Source organism: Staurois parvus, unplaced genomic scaffold, assembly GCF_062004578.1.
Source record: "Staurois parvus isolate SC_StPar_1 unplaced genomic scaffold, SC_StPar_1.0 ptg000554l, whole genome shotgun sequence".
Classification (NCBI taxonomy): Eukaryota; Metazoa; Chordata; class Amphibia; order Anura; family Ranidae; genus Staurois; species Staurois parvus.
In genome coordinates, this window is record NW_028318350.1 from 465417 (window position 1) to 487865 (window position 22449).

A 22449-nucleotide genomic window follows, 5' to 3' on the forward strand; every position below is an offset into this window, starting at 1 on the left:
TGGGGTAGTATAGTCGTAGGTTAGGGTAGTATAGTGGCAGGTTGGGGTAGTATAGTGGTAGGTTAGGGTAGTATAGTGGCAGGTTATTGTAGTATAGTGGCAGGTTGGGGTAGTATAGTGGCAGGTTGGGGCAGTATAGTGGCAGGTTGGGGTAGTATAGTGGCAGGTTAGGGCAGTATAGTGGCAGGTTAGGGCAGTATAGTGGCAGATTAGGGCAGTATAGTGGCAGATTAGGGCAGTATAGCGGCAGATTAGGGTAGTATAGTGGCAGGTTAGGGCAGTATAGTGGCAGGTTAGGGCAGTATAGTGGCAGAGTAGGGTAGTATAGTGGCAGGTTAGGGCAGTATAGTGGCAGATTAGGGTAGTATAACGGCAGGTTAGGGTAGTATTGTGGCAGATTAGGGCAGTATAGCGGCAGATTAGGGTAGTATAGTGGCAGGTTAGGGCAGTATAGTGGCAGGTTAGGGCAGTATAGTGGCAGGTTAGGGCAGTATAGTGGCAGAGTAGGGTAGTATAGTGGCAGGTTAGGGCAGTATAGTGGCAGATTAGGGCAGTATAGTGGCAGGTTAGGGCAGTATAGTGGCAGGTTGGGGTAGTATAGTGGCAGGTTAGGGTAGTATAGTGGCAGGTTGGGGTAGTATAGTGGCAGGTTGGGGTAGTATAGTGGTAGGTTAGGGTAGTATAGTGGCAGGTTGGGGTAGTATAGTGGCAGGTTAGGGCAGTATAATGGCAGGTTAGGGCAGTATAGTGGCAGGTTGGGGTAGTATAGTGGCAGGTTGGGGTAGTATAGTGGTAGGTTAGGGTAGTATAGTGGCAGGTTATTGTAGTATAGTGGCAGGTTGGGGTAGTATAGTGGCAGGTTGGGGCAGTATAGTGGCAGGTTGGGGCAGTATAGTGGCAGGTTGGGGTAGTATAGTGGCAGGTTAGGGCAGTATAATGGCAGGTTAGGGCAGTATAGTGGCAGGTTGGGGTAGTATAGTGGCAGGTTATTGTAGTATAGTGGCAGGTTGGGGTAGTATAGTCGTAGGTTAGGGTAGTATAGTCGTAGGTTAGGGTAGTATAGTGGCAGGTTGGGGTAGTATAGTGGCAGGTTGGGGCAGTATAGTGGCAGGTTGGGGCAGTATAGTGGCAGGTTGGGGCAGTATAGTGGCAGGTTGGGGTAGTATAGTGGCAGGTTAGGGCAGTATAATGGCAGGTTAGGGCAGTATAGTGGCAGGTTGGGGTAGTATAGTGGCAGGTTATTGTAGTATAGTGGCAGGTTGGGGTAGTATAGTCGTAGGTTAGGGTAGTATAGTGGCAGGTTGGGGTAGTATAGTGGTAGGTTAGGGTAGTATAGTGGTAGGTTAGGGTAGTATAATGGCAGGTTATTGTAGTATAGTGGCAGGTTGGGGTAGTATAGTGGCAGGTTGGGGCAGTATAGTGGCAGGTTGGGGCAGTATAGTGGCAGGTTGGGGTAGTATAGTGGCAGGTTAGGGCAGTATAATGGCAGGTTAGGGTAGTATAGTGGCAGGTTATTGTAGTATAGTGGCAGGTTGGGGTAGTATAGTGGCAGGTTATTGTAGTATAGTGGCAGGTTGGGGTAGTATAGTGGCAGGTTAGGGCAGTATAATGGCAGGTTAGGGTAGTATAGTGGCAGGTTATTGTAGTATAGTGGCAGGTTGGGGTAGTATAGTGGCAGGTTATTGTAGTATAGTGGCAGGTTGGGGTAGTATAGTCGTAGGTTAGGGTAGTATAGTGGCAGGTTGGGGTAGTATAGTGACAGGTTAGGGCAGTATAATGGCAGGTTAGGGTTGGCTTTGGGGGGAACAACTAAAATCGAGGGGGCATAGCCCACTCCAGCAGCCCAATAGATACGGCCATGTGTATATCCTGACTTACCTTTCCTTGTTGGTCGGTTTTAATCTCCCAGCCACGCGGCAGCTCAAGCCTTGTGTCAGCAAACATATTAATAAAGTTCACCAGGTCTCTATTGTGCTGATAGCGTTCAAAATTTCTGGCATCCCTGCGGATTTTCAGAACCATGTGCTTCAAGCAGGTGCTGTTCGTGAAGACTCTGTAGGCACTCTAATCATGGGACAAATATCAAGATGGCAAGTTGTTAAAGGAAGACTTCATCAACCTGTTTAGTCACACATTCTGCCAAATTCGCAACAGCTGCAAACAAAATTAAAGCATGTGCCCTCTGAAGCTAACACCAGACAATCAGATAACCATTGATTATTTTCAGAGAAAATAAGTTTACAATAAAAATAAACGCCATGTTTTCATATCAATGGCTTTATCTTGTGACTAGGGATAAGTAAAATTAATCATTTTAGTTTTCCCAAAATTTTAGCAAAAATCAGATTTCAGTGAACTTTCGCCAATTGTGGAAAGTAAATTAATATCATAGAAGAAGGTGAAAATAATTTGGTTCTTAACAGTTGTTCAGGGTGCCACGAGGTTCAAATGGCTCTTGAAGACTATGGAAACTCATCAGCGCTGTTCTCTGCATCACTGTACTCTGAGCATAGGGGACCATGATGACACAACTGCGGGAAATGGGTCGAGATCAAAGCATCATACACCCTACATGAGGACCCACACTAGAAAAAAGCAATCAGGCTTTGAGATACATAACTGGGGAATTGATGACTATTGCAATGAAAGCCGCTATTTTTTTTAACTGTTGGGAATTTGCATTTTTAAAGTGAAGCTTCACCCAAAACGGGAAGTTCTGCTTTAAAGACTGGTCCCCCACTCCCAAGTAAAGATTTGCATCTTTGGGGAGCGGGTACCAAAAATTGACAGGCACCCACTCCCAATTCTGCTGCGATAGACTGGGCAATTGGAAATGAAAGTTATCCTCCCTCCCTATAGTCTTCTGGGGCATGTGACAGGTCCCAGAAGACTACGGGACCATTCAGAAACTGTCGCACTCCTCGCGCATGCTTAGTGGGCACCTGGCTGTGAAGCCGCAAGCTGTCACAGCCGGACGCCCACACTGAAGATGCCGGCGCCGGGAACACCAGACGGCCGATGAAACAGGCTGCGGAGAGGACACCGCAGGATCGAGGGACAGGTGAGTGGCTGTTTTTTAAAAGTCAGCTGCTGATTTTTATTTTTTCACAGTGTGACTGGAACTCCACTTTAAGAAAAAACAAACCAACTTGAACTGAACGAACCAAAGTGTACACTTCCATTAAAAAATATTTATATTGGTTGTAGTGTGATTGAAAACTGCACAAAGATTTCAGTGAGATTTTCGCTAGTTTTGCAAAGTACATTAATGGCAGAAGGGAAAGTGAAAATACGGTGTACTGGGCTTTATATGGTTCTTGAAGCTGATAGAAACGCATCAGTGCTGATCTCTGCACCTCTATACTTTAAGTACAGGGAGCTATGATAACACAAGTGGGACTAGATGCGATTTCTCCTGCGCTCTAGGACCCAGGCCGGTGGCGAGTGGATGGAACCAAAACCAGAAAAAGCGACCACCAGTGCATAAAAGGTTGTGCAGCTCCAAACAAGGCTGCGGAAGCCTGACCAATACTGCAAAGTATAACAAAAAAGAGAAGCGCACCAACCTTGCACATTACCTCAGTAACCAAAATTTATTAATTAAAGAATGGTACTCACAAACAGTGAATAAAATCAGGCATGTAAGTCCTCCGAGGGACTTCAGAGATAAGGAGTTAGCACGTATCCCATCATGGGGGTAGACACTCAGTACAGCTGACGCGTTTCGAAGGCCATGCCTTCTTCATCAGAGCTTTGATGAGTTCTGATGAAGAAGACAGGGGTCACCTTCGAAACGCGTCAGCTGTACTGAGTGTCTACCTCCATGATGGGATTCGCGCTGGCTCCTTATCTCTGAAGTCCCTCGGAGGACTTACATGCCTGATTTTATTCGATGTTTGTGAGGACCATTCTTTAATTAATAAATTTATGACACAAGTGGGTACATGATGCCCTGAGCTCATACCATCATTCACCCCGGATGAGGATCGGAGCTAGACCACAAAGCAATGTCTTTGGGAGACATCACTGGGGAATTGTTGACTATTGCAATGAAAGCTGCTTTTAGGTAATAGGAAAGATTTAAAAAACAAACTAAAAAATCCCAGCGCCAATCAAAGAAAGTATACAATTATGCAGCTGTGCACCAGTGAAAACCACCAATAATGAATAACACAAAAAACAGCGCAAAAATTAAATAAAAAATAATCACAAATAAATAAATGTCCGTGCAAAAAAAAATATATATATAATATTTCAAACATAAGTTCTTATTCCCAATTCCCAAAAGGATTTTCAAGAAAATGTTCCAAAATGTGCTTCCACCTGATCACCACGTGACAAATAATATTGACTGCACTCACCAGATGGAGGTGAGTAATAAGCCTCATAGGATATAAGGGATCCTATAGCCCCTCAGGAGGAACTCAAATCTCCTTCTTCACCCTGCTTAGATATAGCAATCGACTCCACTCTACTTCTCCATGGAATCCTCAATAATGTGCAAGGAAAGAAAGGCTACATAGTGTAATACTGCCACTCAATACCAGATAAATCCATAGAATAAGGACACTCACATGTTTCAATAAAATAACAGGCCTTGTTTAATAGCCTCAAAGGCTTCAAGAAAACCAGTTTCCAAATTGTAAATATAGGGATCTCACGCTTTAAGAATCACTGTAGAGGATGACCAGCTTTCCACCTCTAAGATGGCCGCTTGAACCGCAAAAGTCGGCGTGCGTTCCAAAGGCGGTCTTGAGAACGCCCTGTGGGTGGGGCGAAATGTGTTGACGCACTTACGGTCCGCCGTCATCTTGGCCAACGTCACTTCCGGTATTTGGAACGCACGCCGACTTTTGCGGTTCAAGCGGCCATCTTAGAGGTGGAAAGCTGGTCATCCTCTACAGTGATTCTTAAAGCGTGAGATCCCTATATTTACAATTTGGAAACTGGTTTTCTTGAAGCCTTTGAGGCTATTAAACAAGGCCTGTTATTTTATTGAAACATGTGAGTGTCCTTATTCTATGGATTTATCTGGTATTGAGTGGCAGGATTACACTATGTAACCTTTCTTTCCTTGCACATTATTGAGGATTCCATGGAGAAGTAGAGTGGAGTCGATTGCTATATCTAAGCAGGGTGAAGAAGGAGATTTGAGTTCCTCTTGAGGGGCTATAGGATCCCTTATATCCTATGAGGCTTATTACTCACCTCCATCTGGTGAGTGCGGTCAATATTATTTGTCATGTGGTGATTAGGTGGAAGCACATTTTGGAACATTTTCTTGAAAATCCTTTTGGGAATTGGGAATAAGAACTTATGTTTGAAATATTATATATATACTTTTTTTTGCACGGACATTTATTTATTTGTGATTATTTTTTATTTAATAGGAAAGATTTACTAAAACTGGTGAACTTAGAATCTGGAGCAGCTGTGCATGGTAGCCAATCAGCTTCTAACTTCAGCTTGTTCAATTAAGCTGATAATAAAACCTGGAAGTCTATTGGTTACTATTTTGCGCCATGCTGTTTTAGTAATTAACCCCCAATGTATATTTTATAAACAAACAAACCTAAATTGGAGAAAACCAAAGTATACTCTTCAAGTAAAAAGAGTTACATTGTTTCTAATGTGATCCTTTACATAGTAAATTTAAATCTTTAAATCTCTGTTGCTTTAGTCACACTAATTCTGCACATATACAATAAAATTATTTAAAGTGCCCCCCCTCCCTATTTGTCCAGATCAAGCAGAAAAATTGTAAAAATCTTGAAACTCTATATTGTTTCCAGAGAATTTTCTTTAAATTGTCCAGATGATCATTGAGCTAAGCAAAAGAACTGTAAAAAATCTTGAAACTCTATATTGTTTCCAGAGGGTGCCATTTAAATAAAGTCTTACTATTTTACTTACATAGTTTGCATGCAGCACGGTAAAAAATTCAGGGTGTGTTATAAACTTGACAGCTGGAGACTGCAATAATAAGGTAATTTTCTGGGAATTTATAGGTGTTAATGTTGCATCTCTTCTTAGCTCTGCAAAGGAGAAAGCACAATGGCCTGCTGTTAGAGGTATGACCATGCCATCAAGTGTTACTGAAACGAAAAACCATTTGATCTCTGCTTCACAAGGGAGCTGTCATTATAAATCCCAGGTTACACAGCAAGCATCCCTATGAACGACTTTAATACAGATGTGAGCAGCTTTTGCAAGTGTCATATATAAATCCAGCAGGTGGTCACCTCTTATTGAGCACCAGTAAAAGCAGAAGAGAAAACCTGCAGGCTTTCATCTCTGGGTGTCTGTGTCAACATGAGATTTGGTTTCAAACCAAAAGGCAGCCCGATGTTATTTTGTACATATTATCAAGTTTCTGCAAGTTCGGAAATGAGAAATACAGATTTTCTTGAGTCCTCTTTTATCTTTATGTAGCAACAGTCACTTGGCAAATATGCTTTCTTTTGACACTAACATCATAAATTATATTAAAACAATACTTATCAAAAATCAACCATTTAACTCAATATCATTATAAACCAGAGTTGCTGATCTTACTCTAAGGTCCCCATATATATTACCCAAATGTAGGAGCCAGGGACGGACTGACCATTTGGAAACTCGGGCATTGCCCGAGGGCCCGGGGTCAGTAGGGGGCCCCATGAGATGCCCCTGGTACCTTTTTCATAGGCTTTTTTGAGTTTGGGCAAGGACACGCTTTTCTATTAATAAAAGCATTGTGAGTCAAGTCATCGTGTGACATGGCCCTACACGTTCTTGTCTATGGAAGCCTTGAGTCAACTAATGGAAAAGCAATCACAGTCTATCATTGATCCCTTCTGACTGAGACTATGGGTTTAGCATTAATGGAAACTAATATCATATTGACCAGTTTCTCACACTGTCTTTTTTTCCAGGTCTTCAAAAGCATCAACAATGAAGATACATCTCATGGGCAAGGAAGCCGTAGGCTCATCAGTTTTACTCTATCAGGTAAATATGAACTGCTTTACTTAGTGTAATCTTTTATTCATTGTGAGAACTGACCATGTTGGAAATTTTGGTGTGGTTCATGCCACTGAGTGCTCTTACGAAGAGAAAATGATTTCTTCAGTTTTGCAATACTCTTTTAAAGTGGAACCACTTTGAATCTGAGCACCACAAACCAAAACACACTATTTAATTCATTTTTAATATTCAAAGCAAACTCACCCACCCATCTATGTGTCCATGCTTTATTTTGCTAAGAAATCACTTTGAAAAAAAAAAACCCTGCATTTTTGGTCATGGCCATCTTGAGTAAGGGCAGATAATTTATGTAGCATTTACTTCCCGGAATCCAGGTTTGCAGGCAGGAGGGTGTACTTAGCTGAGAAAACCCCTCCTCCCCTCCTGAAGACTCCTGGGATGTATGACATCAAAGTTTAACCACTTCATGTCCGGACCAGGGATGGACTGACCACTGACATCTCCAGTGACACTAATACAGTGATCAGTGATAATACTATACCCTGTCCAGGGGCGGACTCACCATTTGGAAACTCGGGCACTGCCAGAGGGCCCGGGGTCAGTAGGGGGCCCCATGAGATGCCCCTGGTACCTTTTTCATAGGCTTTTTTGAGTTTGGGCAAGGACACAGGGGCCCCATGATCCCCTATTGCCCGGGGGCCCCATGAGGTGTCAGTCCGCCCCTGGTAGGAGCTACAGTATGTTCTTGAGCTGTCAATTCTTTTGGAAAAATATTACTCCTTATATCTCTTTTTATTACAGCCTTCAAAGTTTAGTGAAACGTCTAATTTACTAAAGGCAAATAGGCTGTTCACTTTGCAAGGGCAATTATACTTTGCAATGGAATTTTCCCTTGGCTTGGTGGATGTGGTGAAAATGTACTTTGAGAAGAATGCCCAATCACATGCAAGGAAACAAAATATATCTTTGCTTGCACATGATTGGATGATGGAAGTCAGCAGAGCTTCACTAATAGCAAATTCCTTTACAAAGTGAAAAGCTTATTTGCGCTCTGTAAACCAACTCCAAAGACTTCAGGGCAGCCATGACAGGACAGGACATTGAAAATGGCATATACGTTTATTCCTGCGTTGGAGGATGGACTCCACAGAGGCTATGACCACATATGGGATGCCTTCAAAAGTGCACACTTTGCTGCCAAATCACATGCAAGGAAACAAAATTTATCTTTGTTTGCACATGATTGGATGATGGAAGTCAGCAGAGCTTCACTAATAGCAAATTCCTTTGCAAAGTGAAAAGCCTATTTGCGCTCCGTAAACCAACTCCAAAGACTTCAGGGCAGCCATGACTGGACAGGACATTGAAAATGGCATATACGTATATTCATGCGTTGGAGGACGGACTCCACAGAGGCTAGGACCACATATGGGATGCCTTAAAAAGTGCACGACTTGCTGCCCTCAATGGACCAGAGAAATCCAAATGTACTGCATGCAAAGAAAACAAACAAAAGGCATACAGGCCTAGTGCATCACACTTTTAAAAATAACATTTATTGTAATAAAAGAAGTGGTAATATATTCACAAAGGACAATAGTGTCAAAGGCACATCAGGTGAAGGACAGCAATGCCCAGTCTCACTGAGCGTTATCCGTAATGGGAATCTTGGACCTCCAACCGGCTGACTCGTTTCAAGGACTTACATCTTCCTCAGAGCCAATGTTTAGTGTATTTTTTCTAAAAAGGTAAACTTATCCTTTAAATCACTGCTGAACCAGATGAATTTCCATCCATCTATGGGCAGCTGTCAGGAATGGACTCACCATTAGTGGTGGGACTCATCTGCCGTTTGGGCTGCAGTACTAGGGCTGGCCAGCGGGTGCTCTCAGCAAACAGAAGCTCACTCCTGCAATCAGCCATCACCTGAGGCTGATTGCAGGAGGTGTGTTTAAGGAATGGCCAGACCTGCAGTCAGTGCCTTGGTGTATGTTTCCCATGAGCCCCTGTACCTGCATCATGTCTGCTTCCTGCCTGATCCTGCTTTGATCCTGACTCTGAACGAACTCCGCCTGTCCTGACCTCGGCTATTCCTGACCACTCTTCCGCTCGCTCCTAGTCCCCTGTTTGCCTGTTTGCTACCGACCCGGCCTGCCCGACTATGTTTGATTGTATATATGTTATCTGTTGGAGTTTGGGTTGTTTGCACTGTGTTATGTTTACCTTGCACTGTGTTTGTGTTGTTTAGTCTTAATAAATTGTCTTATTTACACTATACCTGAAGCCTGCGTTTCCCTGTGTCAGTCCACACACCTCAGTTATACCCGGAGCCCTGACAGCAGCTTTACCTTGTGAAGCAAGATATACTCACCAAAATCTGCCATCTTGGCCCCTTTCCAGTACTGTTTCTGGGTGCATGGAATGGAAAGGGAACTAGCAGATGCTCCAACACTGTGCTGCCTGTGCTGGTCAGTCATCTACAATTTCCTTGCATTGAGCCACTCCTCTTCTGAATAGCAGTGACATAGCTGAGACATCAATCTAAAAAATTAAATTTTTTGTAGGTTTCCCTGACTGTATTTCTGTGCAGCATAACAAGCTCATTTAGCCTGGGTTCACACTTGTGCAGTGCGGCGTATCGCATGTGATTCGCACAGGGACCGTACTTGCATTCCTGTGCAAATCAGTACCAGGGTTGCTGGTTCAAATCCCACCTGCCTAGAGTTTGCATGTTCTCCCTGTGCTTGTGTGGGTTTCCTCCGGGTACTCCTGTTTCCTCCCACATTCCAAAGACAAGCTGGTAGGCTAATTGACTCCTGTCTAAATTGTCCCTAGTACGTGTATGTATGAATGTGAGTTAGGGACCTTAGATTGTACGCCCCTTGAGGGTTAGGGACCTTAGATTGTACACCCCTTGAGGGTTAGGGACCTTAGATTGTACACCCCTTGAGGATTAGGGACTGATGTGAATGTAATATATGTATGTAAAGCGCTGCGTAAATTAATGGTGCTGTATAAGTACCTATAATAAATAAATACATTTTGTGTCAGCTGTGGAAGGATGGGGTGGAGAGTGGCCATGTTGGCGCACAATGTGACAGCAGTAAATGTTAGAGCAAACATGAAGTTGCAGCACACTGATTGAAGTCGCTGATCTGGAGATTTCTTACAGTTAGGGGGCATCCCCCTACTGATGCGCCATGGGCAACTTCCCTTCCTGCCCACCCCTTGTCCCGGCCCTACCCAGAACACTGTTCTGCTAGACAGGTTGTCATAAGATATATGGCCAGATAGAGTCAGCAACATTCAGGGGTTATAGAATATATAAACAAAGACTTCCTGCGCTCAGAATGAGGCCCTATCCCTATAGCTGCTGACACTTAACCTCCTACCAATGTGAGTAAAATACAATAAATAAATAAATAAATAGTACAGCGCTAAACCATAAATCTAAAATAAATATATATATATAAATAAATACAAAATTAATATATATCATATAAAAGTGCAGCCGTGCAAATACAGTATAAATTCAATAAAGTGCAACATGTGTATTCCCCTCGGGAATAATCAAAGTGGCCAAGTGATCACAGCAAACAATCTATCATAATGCACTCTAATATGAATCTCCACTTATTGTAAACATGTCCATATATATATATAGTGTCCAATACAAGATCTTCATGCAGGTGATATCAGGTGTCCACACTGTCTATATCCAAAAAATAGCTGCAGTGGCCCCTTACCTCCTTACATAGACCCTACAGGGTCAGCTCGCTTTGGGAAAAAACACCACTCAGGTGTGTCACAGGATCCTCCCCAACGATATATACTCTATCAGCAGCTTCATGTATAAACAAAAAACTCTCATAGTGTAAAACCGCAATTTATTAGATACACTGTATACAAAAATATCCACTCACATGATTATTCATCTTTTGTATGGCTCCTATACCTCATGCTATGCCTGCCTTGCATGGGTATTAGATATAGGGGTTTCAAATATGACCGCCACGCCGGAAATGACGTCACCGCGCTTCCCAGAATCCTCCTCGCGTACCGATGCGTTGCGTCACGCTAATCACGTGACCCCTATATCTAATACCCATGCAAGGCAGGCATAGCATGAGGTATAGGAGCCATACAAAAGATGAATAATCATGTGAGTGGATATTTTTGTATACAGTGTATCTAATAAATTGCGGTTTTACACTATGAGAGTCTTTTGTTTATACATGAACTGGAGAGGAAGCTGCTGATAGAGTATATATCGTTGGGGAGGATCCTGTGACACACCTGAGTGGTGTTTTTTCCCAAAGCGAGCTGACCCTGTAGGGTCTATGTAAGGAGGTGAGGGGCCACTGCAGCTATTTTTTGGATACACACAGCGTGGACACCTGATATCACCTGCATGAAGATCTTGTATTGGACACTATATATATTTATGGACATGTTTACAATAAGTGGAGATTCATATTAGAGTGCATTATGATAGAATCAAACAACAACACATGCAGCGCTACAAAGAGGTAATAAATACTGTATAAAATAAGTGATAAGCTACTGGTGCTTAAAGTGATTAAAAAACAACGTCCTCATAACATAATCAATAGTCCACGTAAAAACAGTGCAGAGGTGGTCGACTCCGTACTGAAAGCCCTTTGATAACGTGCTCGTCCGCACGAAACGCGTCAGTGTGGAGCCTAGCCGGTGACGTCACGCCGTTCCGTACCTCGTGGAGGCCGGCGGCCATATTTGTTTCTGGGATACCCTGTGAGTTGCTCGCTTTACTCTTCAATAAAGATTCTTTTTTGGAACATACTACACTATCAGTGTTTTTTGGGGTGGGCTGTTTGGTCAAGCCCCCCCCCCCCCTTCTCTCAAGGTGGATACCCTGTATGAGTGCCCGGGTTGAGGAATCTGGATTGGGTCATACCAAACATTTCTGGATGTCTGGAATCCCTCTGCTGGTTAGTGAAAGGTGTATCCCTACCAGAGTGACAGCCTGCTAGATGATCCTCAGCTTTCTAGTACCAGGAGTGGTCTGACAACTCAAATGCGCTTATTATGCGCTTTCTGGTGAGTGCATAAAATTTACACACCTTTCAGCACGGAGTCGACCACCTCTGCACTGTTTTTACGTGGACTATTGATTATGTTATGAGGACGTTGTTTTTTAATCACTTTAAGCACCAGTAGCTTATCACTTATTTTATACAGTATTTATTACCTCTTTGTAGCGCTGCATGTGTTGTTGTTTGTATTGTGAAGGTTTGGGGTTTGTGCCTTTCGTGCTAGCTGCTTACTATCCATCTCCGAGCGCTCGTTAATTATTTTTTACTGCTTTGTCCATTATGATAGAATGTTTGCTGTGATCACTTGGCCACTTTGATTATTCCCGTTGGGAATACACGCATTGCACTTTATTGAATTGAGGTTTTATTTATAAGTCTTGATCACTTGGTCACTTTGATTATTCCCGAGGGGAATACACGTGTTGCACTTTATTGAATTTATACTGTATTTGCACGGCTGCACTTTTATATGATATATATTAATTTTGTATTTATTTACATATATATATTTATTTTAGATTTATGGTTTAGCGCTGCACTATTTATTTATAACATTCAGGGGTTAACTCAACGGATCGTCACTTCAAAATAACACCAAAGTAACGTCTTTACAATCTACTTTACACAGCCCGAGACAGCAATAGAGATTATACTTTTTCGATTTTTTTTTCATCTGTAAATTAATTATTAATCTTAAAACTGTATTATAAGATGTGCTGCAACACTGACAAACCCTTATATTATTATAAAATATTACCACCACATTTGATATCCAGCAACCTAGGTGTTCAGTTCAAGATTACAAAGCATTAAAGACATTTTAACAGACTGGCAATGCTTTTAAGCCCAAGAAGCTTAGTGTATATTGCCAGCATTGACATATGCTGAGCATAATGGTATGCTTAACCTCCCTGGCGGTATGATTATTTCAGATTTTTGGTGCTGAAAGCGGTACCATTATTTTGCATGGAGATTTGGCGTTTTATATTGTAGGCCTGTAATTCTTAGGAATAACTCACTGAAATCTGTCTGAACAAGAGTCTAGTAAACATCCCGGGTAGGATAAAATTTAAAACACGAAATCATAAATAATAATTTAATAAATAATCATAAAAAATAATAATATAATAATATTAAATTTAATTCAATAATATAATCAAACCAAAAACACTGAAATTTGAAATAGAGCGCCAAGTTCGCACATTGCTGAGCAAAGTCGCAAAATCGTTTTCAGTGTCTGATGAGGAATTTCCCCCACGAATCATTATCACTCAATTCTGCAAGTGGTTCTGATTTACTATCGCTGTTCTCTAGCCGGTCTAAAACCGCTTTTGACCTAAAGGGACGCTTTTGGACGCCATGGACGTTTCTCAGTTTCCAGGTAGATAGAACAGTAAAAATGCAGGCAGGGCGCCGGACAAAGCACTCGGGACAAAATGTATGTGAAATGGTTTGGTACAGGAATGTTATACTATGTGATTTTAGTGATTTTTCTGAATGTCACTTTTTGTCATTTTCAAATTTCCCGCCGTTCCGTCCCCCGTACGTCTCGACACTCGCAGAGGACGGAACCCAGATGACAGATGCCGGCATCCACCGGATTACATTGCCGGGGACACTGCAGGAGGGACATCGCGGGAGCGCAGGACAAGGTAAGTGATCGAGGGATCGCGGAGCAGCGCCGCATGGTAAGCACCAGTGTAGCTCGGGGTTACCGCTTGTGGTACTGAAACTTTACCCCGAGCTACACTCGGGAATACCGCCAGGGAGGCTACCATTTTTCTGCAATTCATCTTTGTATTCTGAATTTAATGAACAGGCCTGATTGAATCTTGTATCTATTATGTCACCTTGTGCACAGATGATAGCATTATTCAAGGTCTGTTCTGCAATTTTTTTTATTAAATAAAAATGTACTTCATATTGGTGTTTGCAAACCCAAGTCTTCTGATGGCGGAAATTCACAATGACTCCATGTACATGAGATGCGAGAGAGGATTTATATTAGTTATTGACAGCGCATAACATCTGTGAAGCTTTAAACTAAAAAATCTTTTCTAAAATACAAGCATAATCTAAATCTAGTTAATATACCTGTAAAACTATCTTGTAGAAAGGACAGAAGAACATACAAGCGCTATAACAGTAATCAATCCTAATCCCTCAGTTCTCAAAGGAAGGAACTTTGGCTGTTAAGTTTAATCAGTTTATGAGTTGTATTTATACAAAAAAAAATCACATAGCAATCCACCCAGTGAAAGTGCATTCTTTATTACACCATTCACACAGAATGAATGCACAAGCATTTTCACTGGGAAAATTGCTATGCAATTTTTTTTTTATATATATATATTATTATTATTATACAGTATTTATATAGCGCCAAAGGGTTTGCTCAGCGCTGTACAGTAGCAGGGGGGGGGGGGGGGCAGAACATGAGACAATACAGAAACAATACAATACACGAGGGGTTCGAGGGCCCTGCTCTTTCGACTTTACAATCTAGGAGGGAGGGGAAAGTGGTACAGGAGGAAGTGGCTGTGGGGGATGGAGTGGTGGGAGGAGTGGAGGAGGTCAGTTGTTAGGAGAGGGTGGGGTAGGCTTCCCTGAAGAGATGGGTTTTCAGGGTGCGCCTGAAGGTGAGGTGGGTAGGTGACAGTCGGATGGATTGGGGTAGTGAGTTCCAGAGGATGGGGAAGTCCTGGAGAAATCCTGCTATCGGGCGTGGGAGGAGGACACCAGGGAGCTAGAGAGTAGGAGGTCCTGTGAGGAGCGAAGGGCACGGGTAGTTTGGTATTTGGGTATCAGGTTGGTTATGTAGTTTGGGGCGGCGTTGTGAATGGCTTTGTAAGTCAGGGTTAGCAGTTTGAATTTGATGCGTTGGGCAATCGGGAGCCAGCGAAGGGATTGGCAGAGGGGGGTGGCAGAGGTGGAGCGGTTGGTGAGGTGGATGAGTCTCGCCGCTGAGTTCAGGATAGACTGGAGTGGGGATAGCGTGTGTTTGGGTAGGCCAGTGAGAAGGGAGTTGCAGTAGTCCAGGCGGGAGATGATGAAGGGATTGTACAAGTTGTTTGGTGGTGTCTGGGGTTAGGAACGTACGTATCTTGGAGATGTTGTGGAGGTGGAGCCTGCATGACCTTGACAGTGATTGGACATGGGGTTGGAAGGAAAGGTTTGAGTCCAGGGTGACACCCAGGACTTAGGCGTGTGAAGTGGGAGTGATGGTGGCGTTGTTAGTAGTGATGGAGAGGATGGGGGGCACGGGGTGGGGGGAAGACCAGGAGCTCGGTTTTGGACAGGTTTAATTTGAGGAAATGGAGCGACATCCAGTCTGATATGTCGTTCAGGAGGTGGGCGATACGGGCGGAGAGTGAGGGGGCGAGGTGAGGGGTGGAGAGGTAAATTTGTGTGTCGTCGGCATAGAGGTGGTAATTGAAGCCGTGGGAGTGTATTAGTTTGCCAAGGGAGGAGGTGTAGATGGAGAAGAGGAGGGGCCCGAGGACAGAGCCTTGGGGGACTCCAACAGAGATGGGGAGTGAGGGGGAGGTGGCAGTGTTATAGGTGACGCTGAAGGAGCGTTGGGATAGGTAGGAGGAGAACCAGGAGAGAGCAGCGTCCCTGATGCCAAGGGAGTGCAGTTTAGTAAGGAGGAGGGGGTGGTCGACAGTGTTGAAGGCCGTGGAGAGGTCCAGGAGTAGGAGGACAGAGTAATGGCCATTAGCTTTGGCAGTTAGTAGGTAGTTGGTGATTTTAAGTAGGGCGGTTTCGGTGGAGTGTAGGGGACGGAAGCCAGACTGTAGAGGATCAAGGAGGTTGTTACCAGTGAGGTGGGTGCTCCCCTATGTGCATATTTATTTAAAAAGCTTCTGCACAGAGCAATGGAAATATACAGAGGCCATTATGCTATTGAGAATAAATATGAGTGTATTTATAAACAAATTGCAGAGCTAATTATCATGCAAAAATTAATGTACGTTCATTTGTACAAATGCCGACAAAATTGAATGTTTTCAATACTTTTCTTCCAGGGAAGATTTTTTTTTTAATCATAAGAAGTGTGAAACAGTTAAATACAATATAATGGCCACTAGATGGAGCTGATGATCATAAGAAATGAATATGTATTTACTATGGATCAGATCCATCTAGTGGTCACAATGTACAGTTGCAAGAAAAAGTATGTGAACCCCTTGAGATTACGTGGAGTTTTGCATGAATTGGGCATAAAATGTGCTCTGAACGTCATCTAAGTCACAACAATAGAAGAACACAGTCTGCTGAACATAATACTACACAAACATTAGATGTTGCCATGGTTTAATTGCACATAACATGTAAACATTCACAGTGCAGGGAGGAAAAAGTATGTGAGGCCCTAGCTTAATGACTTCTCTCAGAGCTAATTGGAGCCAGGAGTGAGCCAACCTTGACTCCAATCAGTGTGATGATATTGGATGTGTTGCTGACAGCTGTCCTGCCCTTAAAAAACACACACCTGTTTTGGGTTTACTGGTTTTAAGAAGCACTGTCTGATGTGAACCGTGCCTCGCAGAAAAGAGCTCTCAGAAGACCTACGATCAAGAATTGTTGACGTGCATGAAGCTGGAAAGGGTTACAAAAGTATCTCCAAAAGCCTTGATGTTCATGTGCCCACGGTAAGACAGACTGTCTACAAATGGAGAAAGTTTAGCACTGTTGCTACTCTCCCTAGGTGTGGTCGTCCTTTAAAAATGACTGCAAGAGCACAGCGCAGAATGCCGCATGAGGTAAAGAAGAATCCCAGAGTGTCAGCTAAAGAAATACTGAAATCTCCGGCACATGCTAACATTTTTGTTGACACATCTACAATAAGGAAGACATTAAACAAGAATGAAGTACATGGGAGGACACCACGGAGGAAGCCATTGCTGTCCAAAAAGAATATTGCAGCACGTTTGAAGTTTGCAAAAGAGCACCTGGATGTTCCACAGCACTACTGGCAAAATATACTGTGGACAGATGAAACCAAGATTGAGTTGTTTGGGAAGAACACACAACACTATGTGTGGAGAAAAAAAGGCACAGCACACCAACATCAAAACCTCATCCCCACTGTGAAACATGGCGGAGGGAGCATCATGGTTTGGGGCTGCTTTGCTGCCTCAGGGCCTGGACAGATTGTTGTCATTGATGGGAAAATGAATTTTAGAGTTTATCAAGACATTTTGCAGGAAAACGTACGACCATCTGTCCGCCAACTGAAGCTCCGCAGAGGATGGGTGATGCAACAGGACAATGACCCAAAGCATACAAGTAATTCAACAAAACAATGGCTGCAACAGCACAGAATACACCTTCTGGAGTGGCCCAGTCAGAGTCCTGACCTCAACCCCATTGAAATGCTGTGGCATGACCTTAAGAGAGCGATTCACACCAGACATCCCAAGAATATTGCTACACTGAAACAGTTTTGTGAAGAGGAGTGGTCCAAAATGACTCCAGATCGTTGTGCAGGTCTGATCTGCAACTACAGGAAACGTTTGGTTGAGGTTATTGCTGCCAAAGGAGGGTCAACCAGTTATTAAGTCCAAAGGTTCACATACTTTTTCCTCCCTACACTGTGAATGTTTACATGTTATGTGCAATTAAACCATGGCAACATCTAATGTTTGTGTAGTATTATGTTCAGCAGACTGTGTTCTTCTATTGTTGTGACTTAGATGACGTTCAGAGCACATTTTATGCCCAATTCATGCAAAACTCCATGTAATCCCAAGGGGTTCACATACTTTTTCTTGCAACTGTACATGCAGTTTTGAAGGATGAATAGCTCTGCATACCCAGTCCAGTATAATCAGGCCAGAAAAATATCTCTGTACATAAACCAGCCTTTAAAACATTGTTAGATAGAAAATAGGATAGGAGCTGGAGAGACATTCAATCTCACCTGTCCTTGTGTAGTGGTTTTATAGGTGCCACACTCCGATTTAACCCCTTGCCTACCGGGCACTTATACCCCCTTCTTTAGCAGGCCAATTTTCAGCTTTCAGGGCTGTCGCACTTTGATTGACAATTGTGCGGTCATGCAACACTGTACCCATATGAATTGTTTATAATTTTTTTCTCATAAATAGAGCTTTCTTTTGGTGGTATTTAATCGCCGCTGGGCACTTTACTTTGAAAAAAAAAAGTTTCTCTGTTTCTATTATAAAATTTTGCAAACAGGTAATTTTTCTCCTTCACTGATGTGCGTTGATGAGGCAGCACTGATGAGCACTGATAGGCGGCACTGATGGGCACTGATAGGCAGCACTGAAGGGCACTGATAGGCAGCACTAATGAGGTGGCACGGATAGGCAGCACTAATGAGGTGTCACGGATAGGCGGCACTGATAGGCGGCACTGATGATGGGCACTGACTGGCAGCACTGCTAGGCATTGACTGGCACAACTGCTGGGCACTGACTGGCACAACCACTGGGCACTGACTGGTGGCACTGACTGGCAGCACTGCTGGGCTGCACTGATGGGCACTGGTGGGCACAGGTGGGTGGGCACAGGTGGGTGGCAATGCTGGGCACAGGTAGGTGGCACTTCTGGGCACAGGTGTGTGGCACTACTGGGTGACACTGGTGGGCACTGCTGGGCACAGGTCGGTGCAATGCTGGGCACAGGTGGGCGGAACTGGTGGGTGGCACTGCTGGGCACCGATCATCAGGGCACTGATCAAAACAGACCTGTGCAATTGTTTATCTAATTTTTTTTCTAATTTGGAGAGTAAATATCTCTTAACCAATAATTTGTGCTTGAAGCAGAACTAAACTCTTTTTTAATGCAGTCTCTGCTACGTATAAAAAATGTGCATGCTTGCAAAACTACAAATACCTTTATTATGTGCTTTGTTTTCAGCAGGTATACATATAGGGGTGGATTTACTAAAGGTACATAGACTGTGCAAGTGCACTTGCTCCAGAGCTTAGTGAAGGAGGTAAAGCTCTGTTGACTTCCATCATCCAATCAGGTGCATGCAAAAATGCTTTTTTAATTTTCCTTACATGTGATTGGGTATTCCTTGCAAAGTGAAGCTTTACTTAATTTACTAAGCTCTGAAGCAACTGCACTTGCAAAGTGCACAGTCTATTTCCCTTACCCTAGATTCACACCTAAGTGTTTTTTGCAGCGTTTTGCGTTTCGCAAAAGTCTATTTAACATGATTTCCTATGGGACATGTGCATTTTCACCCAGTGCGTTTTTTGCAAAGGGTCAGGGACTTTTTTGAACGCAAAAAGTCACATTTTTGGTTCTATTGACTTCAATGGAAACTGCAGAAAAGCATGTATTGCATTGTTTCTGCATTTTGATGCGTTTTTTATTCTTTTTGTAATTTAAATCTGCCTAGCAACAAGAAAAATAAAAAAAAAATGAAAAAGAAACCCCACAAAATGCAAAACGCATCAAAAATGCATTAAAATCAGGTGCAAGCAAAAATGCTTTTTTTGATTTTCCTTACATGTGATTGGGTATTTCTTGCAAAGTGAAGCTTCACTTAATTTACTAAGCTTTGAAGCAACTGCACTTGCAAAGTGCACAGTCTATTTCCCTTACCCTAGATTCACACCTAAGTGTTTTCTGCAGCGTTTTGCGTTTCGCAAAAGTCTATTTAACATGATTTCCTATGGGACATGTGCATTTTCACCCAGTGCGTTTTTTGCAAAGGGTCAGGGACTTTTTTGAACGCAAAAAGTCACATTTTTGGTTCTATTGACTTCAATGGAAACTGCAGAAAAGCATGTATTGCATTGTTTCTGCATTTTGATGCGTTTTTTATTCTTTTTGTAATTTAAATCTGCCTAGCAACAAGAAAAATAAAAAAAAAATGAAAAAGAAACCCCACAAAATGCAAAACGCATCAAAAATGCATTAAAATCAGGTGCAAGCAAAAATGCTTTTTTTGATTTTCCTTACATGTGATTGGGTATTTCTTGCAAAGTGAAGCTTCACTTAATTTACTAAGCTTTGAAGCAACTGCACTTGCAAAGTGCACAGTCTATTTCCCTTACCCTAGATTCACACCTAAGTGTTTTCTGCAGCGTTTTGCGTTTCGCAAAAGTCTATTTAACATGATTTCCTATGGGACATGTGCATTTTCACCCAGTGCGTTTTTTGCAAAGGGTCAGGGACTTTTTTGAACACAAAAATTCAAATTTTTGGTTCTATTGACTTATTTATTTCAGGTACTTATATAGCACCATCAATTTACGCAGCGTTTTTACATATATATTGTACAGCCATGTCAGTCCCTAACCCTCAAGGGGCGTACAATCTAAGATCCCTAACTTACATTCATACATATACATACTAGGGACAATTTAGACAGGAGCCAATTAACCTACCAGCATGTCTTTGGAGTGTGGGAGGAAACCGGAGTACCTGGAGGAAACCCACGCAGGCACAGGGAGAACATGCAAGCTCCAGGCAGCGTGGTGCCGTGGTTGGGATTTGAACCAATGACCCTAGTGCTGCCAGATGGAAGTGCTAACCACAAAGGCACTGTGCCGCCCCACTTCAGTGGAAACACTGCTGAAAAGCATGTATTGCATTGTTTCTGCATTTTGATGGGTTTTTTTTATGCTTTTTGTGATTTAAATCTGCCTAGCAACAAGAAAAATTATAAAAAAAAATTAAAAAGAAACCCCACTAAATGCAAAACGCATCAAAAATGCATTAAAATCAGGTGCAAGCAAAAATGCTTTTTTGATTTTCCTTACATGTGATTGGGTATTTCTTGCAAAGTGAAGCTTCACTTAATTTACTAAGCTCTGAAGCAACTGCACTTGCAAAGTGCACAGTCTATTTCCCTTACCCTAGATTCACACCTAAGCATTTTCTGCAGCGTTTTGCATTTTGCAGAAACACAGTACAGCCTATTTACCATGATTTCCTATGGGACATGTGCATTTTCACCCAGTGCGTTTTTTGCAAAGGGTCAGGGACTTTTTTGAACGCAAAGTCAAATTTTTGGTTCTATTGACTTCAATGGAAACACTGCAGAAAAGCATGTATTGCATTGTTTCTGCATTTTGATGCGTTTTTTATGCTTTTTGTGATTTAAATCGCCTAGCAACAAGAAAAATGAAAAAAAAAAAAGAAACCCCACTAAATGCAAAACGCATCAAAAATGCATTAAAATCAGGTGCAAGCAAAAATGCTTTTTTGATTTTCCTTACATGTGATTGGGTATTCCTTGCAAAGTGAAGCTTGACTTAATTTACTAAGCTCTGAAGCAACTGCACTTGCAAAGTGCACGGTCTATTTCCCTTACCCTAGATTCACACCTAAGTGTTTTCTGTAGCGTTTTGCATTTTGCAGAAACACAGTACAGCCTATTTACCATGATTTCCTATGGGACATGTGCATTTTCACCCAGTGCGTTTTTTGGAAAGGGTCAGGGACTTTTTTGAACGCAAAAAGTCACATTTTTGGTTCTATTGACGTCAATGTAAACACTGCAGAAAAGCATGTATTGCATTGTTTCTGCATTTTGATGCGTTTTTTTATGCTTTTTGTGATTTAAATCTGCCTAGCAACAAGAAAAATTTAAAAAAATTAAAAACAAACCCACAAAATGCAAAACACATCAAAAATGCATTAAAAACACAAGTGCAAAAATGCAAAACGCAATGCAGAAACGGCTCAAACGCAACCTGCATAGGTGTGAACCGAGCCTTAAGTACATCATAGTGTGCAGGTGCTACATGAGAATTTAGTCATCTCTATGACTGCTGATTGAGCTTCAAGTTAAATTAAAGGAGACATTTGAGGTTACTAAAGAAAAAAGCATCCATACTCCTCCCTGTGCTGCAGCACCCCTGTGATGCTGCCGCTGTCCCCTGCCAGCTATAAGCCCTAGAACTGAGTGATCACAGAACTGCTGACTGCTCACTTCTCGGTCAGGTGGAAGCAGAGAACAGTGACTGTGTGTCACCACTCTCTGCCCCTCCAGGACTCACTGGAGCACCAGCCTGGAAAGGGGGCAGGTGCAGCTGGCTTCGGCTCTCCGCTGTGCACTAAAAGCCAGAACCAGCTGTCAATCATGCATCTGGGTGGATCCCTACAATGTGGTTGGGATCCTTCCAGAGTCTGGGGTGGCTCTGTGATGTCAGTTGACTGCAAACTTTAACCCACTATTGGCTGATTCTGGGTCAAAGGAGAACTCACGTACGTGCAGTCCTGTGGCTCATGAAAAAAAGCTTTGGCCATACTTCTCTTTTTAGTTATTATTAGTAGTAGTTCTTATTCCTATCTGAATCAGGTGGCCTTGTAAGTGCGGCCATGATATTATTATTATTATATTATTATATTATTATTATATTATTATATTATTATTATATTATTATTATTATTATATTATTATTATTATTATATTATT

General features: G+C 42.5%; 1 protein-coding gene across 2 annotated transcripts in view; it reads right to left on the reverse strand.

The window, feature by feature from the left end:
• The window catches only part of HECW1 (HECT, C2 and WW domain containing E3 ubiquitin protein ligase 1), a 550087-nt gene that overhangs the window by 106391 nt on the left and 421247 nt on the right, over positions 1-22449 (reverse strand). For both annotated transcript variants that reach the window (XM_089691201.1, XM_089691202.1), the window contains 2 exons: positions 5914-6035; positions 1879-2064 (listed from right to left, as the gene is read on the reverse strand). In XM_089691201.1, the coding sequence (XP_089547327.1) occupies positions 1879-2064; positions 5914-6035 (308 nt within the window). The remainder of the gene's footprint in view (positions 1-1878; positions 2065-5913; positions 6036-22449) is intronic.